A 9,724-nucleotide genomic window follows, 5' to 3' on the forward strand; every position below is an offset into this window, starting at 1 on the left:
GGCCACGCTATACGAAACATGTAAAACGTGGGTGAGCAAATCACAGAAGTATATGGCCACATCATTGGGACCAGAGCATCCACTGTGATTTGCCTCCCGCACTGTCAGACTGTCACCCCCTGTCATTGTCCCTGTTCTGTGGCTGAAGTTGTTCGGTTCATATACTTGTCTATTGAGCTGACCTCCGAATCATCATTACATCACAGTTGAAAAGACTGCATAGATATTGTTGAACAGTGAAACTATACAAGCCCATAGTATCTATAAATGAACATGGTTCCTACACCCTACAGACGCAATAAGGATCGCATCTAGGTCATTAGTTAACACAGATGACGTCCAAACACCACGTTACCACGTTATCCGTACGACAAATCGCGTAGGCAGAAAACAAATATAAGGGACTTTTCTGTCAGATAGGCGGCGCGAGCGCACATCGGGTCTCGGCCGGATGAGATCATTTTAATTTATCCAAGTGGAGTGTTCAGCCACTCAAGTCATCTCGGACATCCGTCACGGCTCAGAATTCAAGGCACAGTCTCGACCAACTGTACATGTTTCAGCATTTCTGTCCAGTCCAAGGAATATGGTCCAGATGGTCCAGATGTCATATCATAGCGTAGCACAACGGTACACCGTTAGACGTGGAGCTGGAAAATCTCCGGTTGTCTGCCGAAATCAAGATTTGCCCCTAGCGCGTGGGGCCCGTGCGTAGACGTTGTCCCGGGAGAAGTATATGTTGCGACCATTTATATGAATATAACTTGATCTTCTTGAGCTGTTCTATATATACTTATCATCTATTCCATGCTTTCGATTTCTTTCCTGCCTAACTAGGTACGCACAAATCTACCCTTTATTAACATCACCCAGCCAAACTCTATAGAGCCATGAGAGGAAAGACAATAATGTTGCAAGGTATAATACATCGAAGAGCTATCTAGATTGCTCCAATTCCGATCGCAATCGGTGGCCTATTTCTTAAAAAATGACATATTTTAGCCACTCTTCGCCACCGTGATAGTGCTTGCCCGAGTAGGATAGGATCAACACATTTGATCTTCATCTTTAGAAGTCAATTAAATTAATGCTGCATTACAAAGACGATCAGCAATGTAACGTGCCCTGGATATTTACTTACTGCCACATTGCTGTGCAGGTTACCATGTGGGAAAGTGTGGCTGGTGTGTTTGCATCAACCACGATATCTGGATATAAACCTAGAGGTTCTCGCTATCTCCCCAGTAACTGAACCAGATTTCTATAGTGAGAACAAACATCGTTTTAGCAGCGAGTGATGAAGGCCTCAAATTTAATTAGCGGACAACTAGGTATTCTAAGCCCTGGAGCTATTCCAGGGCGATCCATCATCCGGCCGATTGCCGGGCATCAACTCAACCGGTCGCTCCATCAGGTCCCAAAAATCCCCTACAAATGAATCAGATCTTTCAGACAGAAATATGCACCAGTCTCGAGGAGATGGACCATGAGTGATACCTATCACCCGTTGCGTTGTCCAAAGATCATACTTCCAAGGAAGATATTTCCTGTAAGATACGATAGTATAAGTTACATCCACATCGTTTAAATAGGCATCCTACATTTGTCAAAGTAAGATCTGCAACAAATCCAATAGAGACGAGACTGAAATAAGATGTTTCGAGATAAGCGTCTAGAAGCAATTTGTGAGTGTGTGCTCTGTCTGAGGGAATTCAACGGGATTCCATGCGATGATGTAATTATACGTAGCAAGGTCTGTACTATACACGTATATATTACCCCGTCTGTCAATTTAACAAAGCTCTTTTATTGATTGATAGAAGATAGTGTGTACTGCTCAAGCCAATTTCAAGAACCATTGATAGGCGAGGAGCATGGCCAGGGGAGGGAAGAAGAAGGATAAATGAATTCTGTACGGACGAACTAGAGGATAATTACAACCCCGAGTGCGGCGTGAGCCCCAAGACAACCATACCCATACAATTACCATTTGAGCTACCTCGACAAATACCCAGCAACTTGCTTCTGGCACAAAGAAAAGGCTAGATGGACAAATCTAGACGTTACGCGAAGAAGGCGTCGGTGCCCCAAACAAACAAGACTAAACTAGACCACTCCTTGTGGCTTGCGGTTGATACCCTCCCTGGGGCCATATTTCCAAAGAAGACTATCCCTGTAGGGGACACAATTGCCTGAAGCAGGGATTCTGTCAGAGCCCATAACCTTCTCCTCACTCAATTGACATTGCACCCACTCCCAGTCCCCGCGCTTGGGATGATCAGGGTCCCTAAACTTAATCTGGAGGGCCTTGGAACTCCAAAATAGCTCTTCTCTCCCATGCAGGTGCACACGCGTAACGCCCAGGGAAGCTGCTGGCTTGGGGTCAAATCCCTCTATAGTTACTGAGACTTTGTGGAGGTATGCGAAATTTCTGTCTGAGATGGTTATCAGGTGGGCGCCTGAGTCTTTCACGTAGCTGAATGGGTGGCTTTGGACTGTGTCATTTAATCGAATGTCGACACGCGACTGAAAAATGGGAAAATATGTTAGATACAAGCAAGACGGGATCAGCGCGGAATGAGATGACTTGCGTTCTTTCCTGCAACAGGTGATGAAGGAGTAAGTAGGCTTTTCTGGTCACCTTTTGATCCATTAGACGTTCCAGTACTGGGCTTGATCTCCTTGAAAAGGATCTGTCCAACTTTAGGACCCTATACATCTACCATTAGTATCTGGTTCACTGTCCCAGAATTATTGGCATGTCCTTACCCCTTCAACCCAAAATCCAATATGTCCCTTGTGCTTCGCACTGATGGCCAGAAATTCTTCCCATTTGAACGGCCGTGGCTGACAAAGTTGCTTTCCCTTTGACCAGTAGGTCACAAGGCCTGTATTCCAGTCTAAATCCCCAACTGTATAGGCCTGAATTAAGGCTTTAACGTTGGAAATTTGATCGTCGTCGTCATTTCCTTTCTCCAGCCAGCTTCTGATATTTTCCAGATCATCAAGGCGTTGGACTACTTTCCAGCTGAGGTCTTCTGCCTCGTTATTCATCATAATACTGCATAAATATCAGCTGGTGGGCGTTTAAAGTAGTTTTATACGATATTGAGACGTACTCGCGTTCCTCCTTTCTATTCAGATATCCTTTCAGGCGTGTCTCGAAGATGGACGGCATGATCTTGGCTTTGATCCTTTCGCGGCATCTCTCAATTTGTGCGTCAATATCACTAGAGAAAGTCAGACATCATGGGCCGATGAAATACAAGTCTCATAATTCCTGTTTGCTTACTCGGGGTCAAGATCTGAGTCGTGAGAACTCCATCCCGGTGCTTCTCTCCATCATGCTTCCATATTTGTTTCTTAGGCCGCGGAAGCACCTCGGGAGTATATCTTCCCACGTACGATTTATCAAGGTCTTTAGTAATCTTTTCTTTCTTTGGGACAGGCTTTTTTGGGGCAGGCTTTGCAGCCTTTGCCTTTCGTTTCACGGGTGTCTTTTTAGCCGTGATACGAGCGGCGCTTGTCTTCGGCTTCAGGGGCTCATAGTCCTCATTGTAGAAAAATTTTTTTCTCCCTACGTTGCCTGATAACATGCTGTCCTCTTCCTTCCGCATACAGATTGGCCCTAGTTAGCTTTCTGTATGTACTACGAGAGAAACAACGGGAGGCCAAAAAGGAACATAATCATGATTGCTATTCAGACTAGAACCGCCATAAAAACGAATGTGACTCATGAACATCATATAAAGTGCAACACAAAATCATTCAAAGACGAGAAAGATGAGAGAATTCGCCGGGGGCATGGTAGGTTGGTACCCTCATGTCCAAATCGGCACCAGAGTAACCCAAGTCCTCGGCCACAAGCATGGCACACTTCTCGCCAATAAGTAGCGCGGTCTATATGTTTGATCATAGTTAGTATTGCTATGTTCCTAACAAAGGGACAAAGACTTACGCTGAAAGTGTTGCAGCCCACATTATCGGGGCAGATCGACAAATCGCAGACCTTAAGGCCTTTGACACCGTGAACATTCAGGCGTTCGTCGACAACACCGCCTTGCGGCGCAATGGAGCTGCCCTCTCGAGGGGCCATACTGCATGTTCCGAGGCAGTGCCAGGTTGTCTCAACGTGACGTTGAACTGCGGAAGGATGGTCAGAAACAACAAAATCTAAAAAGGCGTTGGTAATGACTTACTCCACTTCTCAATGTGTTTGATATCCTCCTCGCTATAGTTCAAAGGGTCGCGAGCCTCATGTCTGTTGGAGTTAAGGGTTGAGGCAGAAGGCTGCTTTCCGGGCTCTAGGGGCAGCGTCCAAGAGCCTATAAAGCCGTTTTAGCAAGACCAACAGAGAAGAAGCACCGGATCCAAAGGACTCACCATGCTGAATACCAGCTGAAATATGGTTCTTGCCAGCGTATGCCTTTGTAACAGCCAGATCCATGTCCAGCGCCCGGGCGGATGAGCTGTGAGCGAACTGGGGATGCATAGCTGTCACCTCACCAGCATACGCACTCATACGTCTGGCAGTCTCGCGGGACTTAATATATCCCCAGACCATGGGGGCCATATCCCGCTTGTCGTTCATGAATCCTGCATCGAAGTCCGGCACCTCATATGGATCCGCGGACTGGATGTGGGTGAAGCCGCGAGAGAATGGGTATTCCTGGTATTGTCCATCAGCTAAATTGATCTATCAAGTGCAAAGGCATCACCATACCAAGAAGTGGAACATGGTAAAGAACTTCCCCGGTGGCATGTGCATATGGTCTCCGAACCAGCTACGTCGAGTATCAGTAATGACTCTCAAAAGTCGGTTAGCTGCTTACCCGGAGATAATAGAATAGTGCATAACAGGCTTATCAGGCTTGTTCTTGAAGTAAGAGTCATACCCTCCAATGAACTCAGGTGTCGGCCACTTCTTCATCTCATTCAGTTCCTGCTGAGTGGGACGGATCTTAACGCCGGCGTCGATACCGTTAGTCGCCAGTGGGCCAGTACCCTTCTTATCCCACTCCTCAAAAACTTTCTTCTGCACCTCCGGGTCTCCGCGAATGAAGTCATCAAATGATTCGACATCTGGCTTCGCGCGATAGACAGAGAAGGTCAGGTAGTGGTCCTGGAAATTCCGACCGACCCCAGGCAAGTTCACTAGAGGAGTGACGCCTGCGCGGCGAAGCTTGTCTGGGTCGCCGAATCCGGATCTCTGGAGAATTAAAGGGGAGCTGAGTGTACCAGCGCTGATGATAATTTGCTTTCGCGCCCGGAAAATCCTGCGGACTGGCTCTCCTCCGTTGAGGGGCTTGGTGGGAATTGTGACGACGCCGACAGCGCGGCCGTTTTCGATGATCACCTTGTCAACTTTGGTGTTGCACTTTAGGTGCAGGTTGGAATGCTTAGCTCGAGTGCTGTGGACGTAGGCATGCGCAGCATCGCTTCGTCGTCCTGTTAAAGTGATTAGAGACAAGTCAACCCGAGTGTTAGGGAATACATACCTGTGTCACGATTGATCCACTTCAGCCAGTGCTCGGCGCCGTGTCTATTATCAGACTTCATATTAATGAGAAGCCAGAAATGCTCATTTGCTCGAGTACATACCCAGTCTTTAGGTCCTGAAGATCATCGGTAACTGGAATGCCTTGGGATTCGGCCGCACGAAGGAAGTCATCTTTGATCGGGTAGGTATAGTTTCCAAACGAGACCTTGATAGGGCCATCGGAACCGTGCAGCTCGGGATTGTTACAGGCTCTCTGATATGTCTCATGTTTTCTCATCAGAGGCAAAAGTTCCTTGGTGGTCCACCCTTTGGCTTGGAAGTCGTCGTAGTCGGAGGCCGATGCTCTGGTATACATCTTCGCGGACATTAGTGATAACCCTTCAACAAATTTCTTTCAGTGGAGCAAGAGCATACCATGAAGTTGATTGAGCTACCACCTCCAAGGATGTTGGCACATGGAACAATAGCTTTACGTCCATCGAGATGCTCAGATGGCCTTGAATGGTAGAAAGACGCTGTCTTTGAATCGAGTTTCATGTTGTTTGGGTAGATACCGGGACGGTATACCCTGATAGTTGTTAGAGTCTCATTGCACGAAACAAATTTGTTTGTTTCTTACCATTGATTATTCAAATTATCTTCACCCGCCTCGATCAACAACACAGAGAGATTGTGATCGAGATTGGCGAGGCGGCCGGCAGGGACACATCCCGAACTGCCGCCGCCGCAGATAATGATGTCGACTTCGTCTGGGATAGTCATGTCTCTGATGAATCAAGGAAATAAATCGGAACAAAATGCAATAGATCAAGATTGGACTTGGTGAGGAGAGAACGACACAGATCCGAACTGGGGCTCCTAGGGGCACTTTATATACCCAGCTCTCGCTTTCTGTTATCCCAATTGGGAGGAGATACTATTGGAAAAGCAGAATATTTTCAATATCCTAAGCCGACCCCGCGCGCGGAGACAGAGTTCATGAATTGAGTGTGGCTTAGTTCCATGCTGGTCCTTGCAAGAGGGTACGTACTATGCTCATTTATACTGCTGGTTGCATTTGCCCTATCGCACCCCGAATCAATTTACGCTGAACTGCTAACAAGAAACTTTCAATAGCTTGTGGTCTAGTCTAATCTTTTATGCTATGCTGTGCTTGTCAAGCTCCGGGTCATTGATCCTATGGTTTACTGTTGTGCAGAAGTACCATTACAAAGTAAAACAGGCGGGGAGCTGCTAACCCCGGCAATCTTTGAGGAGAATCCCCGCACTTTATGCACCTGTGTTTATATGTTTATTCCAAATTCGGGTGTCGATTTGGGTATACCCGGAGATACATGCAAGTGAGACATCGCAAAGTGTCCCGAGTATAGTACGTACCCACTGGCCCGGCCACCAATTGAATATTTAGTCCCTTCTGCTATGATTTGAACTGTTTAGGAATAGCTCCATGAATTTGAATACACCGTTATAGAAATAGTATTAGGTTAGAGGTAAGGATTGAGGAGCACTGCTGAGAAGGAGTCTGGAATCAGCAAGGAGGTGGTCTCGGCCATATATGAAAGAGAACGGTTCGTAAGCATGGGGGAGCAAACCAATCACGGAAGTTGGTATTATTTCAGGAGTTGGAATCCATTTGTTTCTTATACATCGCTTCTTAGAAATCTAATATGGCTTTCAATGCCATCTTACTGTCTAGTACTTAACATTACTCCTGACTTCAAAACTTGAAACTTGCAATGTGCAACAAGGGTGCAAATATTTATAGCAAAAGAAAAACAAGACAAGAAAGAGACTGAGATTATTTGTAGAGGGAAATCATGTTATGTCAAGGTATACTTCCTGATTCAGTAGCGTCCGGATGTACCGGCAAGCAATCGCTGACATGATTCAGTGTGCCAATCAAGTGAAGTCTTGTATGCTAGTGAATAATCCGCATAGTATACTTCTCCGCAACGGAAAAGCTCAAACGTTGAGTTTGCGGGGTAGGCTGAGTGGCATGGGGTACAGACACCCGGTCATAAAGTACCAAATTTGTATGCGTTATGCAATTGGAGGAAACTAAACCACGACCAAGCCCGCCACGCTCTAGTATGCTTAGAACTTAATGGTACAACCCACATCTGTCTCGACTGTTGGGATTTTGTTGCTGTGAGAGGTGAGCGTTAAGCGGATGATTGGAATAGATTGAAACCCAAGGCAGAAAAAGTCAGTATTTACTTGTTCACAACCGATGCTAAATGAAGCAGTCTGTGGTATTGGCAACCAAGATTTTGCTAAACGTAGATTCAAACTGAAATATGTTTCTTTAAACTACGGTTATATCTCAAGATTGAATTCCAAGTCTATAGCACCGGAAGCTATGTAAGTTGGTGGTGTGTGGAACCACAAGGACACAAGGCTAAAAGGCTAAAAGAAGTGCCCAGCAGCATTTCCGAAGAATAATTATTGGACAGAGAAATGCCTAAACTGCATTGGAATGCGTAGGCAGCAAATCAAAAGGGAATATTTGAGCTGTGGCATAGCAGATCCCGGTTCCCCACAAGTGGAGAAATGCGCGGATCTCCTGATAGAGGATGATCTCCGCACTGGCCGACGTGTTACATGTAGCTAGTCAAATGTCTTTTTTAATTTGACTCGGACCAAAATAGAATGGAGCCACGGTAGAACTCTACCCTCATTTCTCTAAATTCTAAGGTAGGTCTTCAACCCTCGTTACCTATTTACTTATCCACTTCCTTTTTTTCCAACCCGTATGAGTCAGTATAAAATAATTTAACCATTTGAAACACGCCTCTCTTATTACAGACTGCATATGCATGTACCCGAATACATCACCAATCATGACGTAATGCTGCAGCGTTGGCATATCAATGGTCTTGGGAGCTCTTACCAAGGTCAGTAAACGTGGGTCTGTAGGCTGGCTACATACAATCTCGGCTTGTAGCTACTGGGGTACTATACTAGATTTATTTAATTTTTGTCGCAGACTCAAGGAATTCCTGGAGTGGAGACCTGGCCAAGTTAGTCCCTCAGTGGAGGATTTGGGGTACTTCATGCACTACATTTTCGAGGTTTCCTCCACCAATCCAACGGGAAAACTAAAATTCGAAGCGGGTTTTACTATATTCAAACGACCCACAACCGCAGGTATTGACTTATTGAGACTGGTCACTGCCGTAGGCCGTCACATACGAGGAGAAGGTGCTGTCTCCTTAGTTCTAAGTAGCAAAATCACCTAAAAGCGAGAGCAAAATGCTTTATGTTGGATTTTTATTTACAATATGGCTATTTTCATTCACAGAGGTGCTTAAAGATAAAATATGTAAGAAAACTTTGTTTGAGATTTTTACAAAGAAAGAATATTAAGTGTAATTCGAATTTAGTTAATACTCGGTAATTCAATTGAGATATACAGGAAAATAAAACGAGACCTAGGAACAGCAAGTTAGATGTAAAAGGTCAGTGCATGGATCAAAGACGCTCACTGAGCATATTCACGCAATATCAAACCGCATGTTCAAGTTGTAAAACTCGTTAGTATGGAAAGTAACAATTCGTATAATACATCTTCTACCCTGGCCAAACGCACACAGAACGAAGGATGCGACCATCTTACCAATCCCCGTGCCCAGCAACGCATCGAACTCTGCCGTTCCAAGGTTCCAAATTCGTGGGTCTCTAGACGGGTATTCGTAAGGTACGATGGATCGATATACCTCGTATCTGACACAAGGTACAGTGTCCTCGTTCATAATCCCGTTGACAAATACATACTTAAGGGAATTCAAGGAAAAGTCCATCTCATAAGCAACCTTGGTGATATCGGACATATGCGGAAGGCGGGCATTGTTGTGCGATCTGTATACATTGTCAATAAAGATCACGCCTGGTCCAGTACATCCACACCAGTTTACTGGCGAGCCGTGGCGGTTCATGATTTCGATATCTCGATACTGGGATCCAGAGTCACGTACATCAGGATGTTCAAGCGTTAGCCCTAGGGGTGCCAGCAGTGGGTTCCACGAGGCAGATAGTTTTGTGGGGGTGTGAGTAACTCTGAACTCCGGGTGCCTTGTTCTATGGTCCAAGACGAGGGTACTTCTTGCAACTGGACATCCGGGCTCAAGAGGGTTCTCCATCCACTTTCGGAACATCCGTCCCTTGGGCTGTCTTCCATACTTGTAGTCAGGCATGTTTTTTTTGAAGTTTTCTGAGTTGGTCAAA

At 45.7% G+C, this 9,724-nt stretch overlaps 3 protein-coding genes across 3 annotated transcripts; all 3 read right to left on the bottom strand.

Annotated features, from left to right (window-relative positions):
* Nucleotides 1-2,567: 2,567 nt before the first annotated feature.
* On the bottom strand, nucleotides 2,568-3,178 carry N7446_004837 (uncharacterized protein; the record flags this gene model as incomplete). Its single annotated transcript, XM_058513585.1, has 3 exons — nucleotides 2,568-2,711; nucleotides 2,770-3,061; nucleotides 3,120-3,178. 3 exons carry the CDS (start codon nucleotides 3,176-3,178, stop codon nucleotides 2,568-2,570), a joined length of 495 nt encoding a protein of 164 aa, XP_058374914.1.
* Nucleotides 3,179-3,768: 590 nt separating this feature from the next.
* Nucleotides 3,769-6,262, bottom strand: N7446_004838 (GMC family oxidoreductase; the record flags this gene model as incomplete). Its single annotated transcript, XM_058513586.1, has 10 exons — nucleotides 3,769-3,900; nucleotides 3,959-4,143; nucleotides 4,200-4,325; nucleotides 4,384-4,669; nucleotides 4,724-4,784; nucleotides 4,833-5,448; nucleotides 5,499-5,542; nucleotides 5,602-5,855; nucleotides 5,915-6,068; nucleotides 6,120-6,262. The coding sequence occupies 10 exons, from the start codon at nucleotides 6,260-6,262 to the stop codon at nucleotides 3,769-3,771; spliced, it is 2,001 nt and encodes a 666-aa protein (XP_058374915.1).
* A 2,732-nt stretch (nucleotides 6,263-8,994) lies between these two features.
* N7446_004839 (uncharacterized protein) lies at nucleotides 8,995-9,693 on the bottom strand (the record flags this gene model as incomplete). The annotated part of the gene is made up of 1 exon (XM_058513587.1): nucleotides 8,995-9,693. The coding sequence occupies one exon, from the start codon at nucleotides 9,691-9,693 to the stop codon at nucleotides 8,995-8,997; it is 699 nt and encodes a 232-aa protein (XP_058374916.1).
* Between the last annotated feature and the right edge of the window lie 31 nt (nucleotides 9,694-9,724).

This window comes from Penicillium canescens, assembly GCF_028828765.1.
Source record: "Penicillium canescens strain IBT 15451 chromosome Unknown utg000003l_segment0_segment0, whole genome shotgun sequence".
Classification (NCBI taxonomy): domain Eukaryota; kingdom Fungi; phylum Ascomycota; class Eurotiomycetes; order Eurotiales; family Aspergillaceae; genus Penicillium; species Penicillium canescens.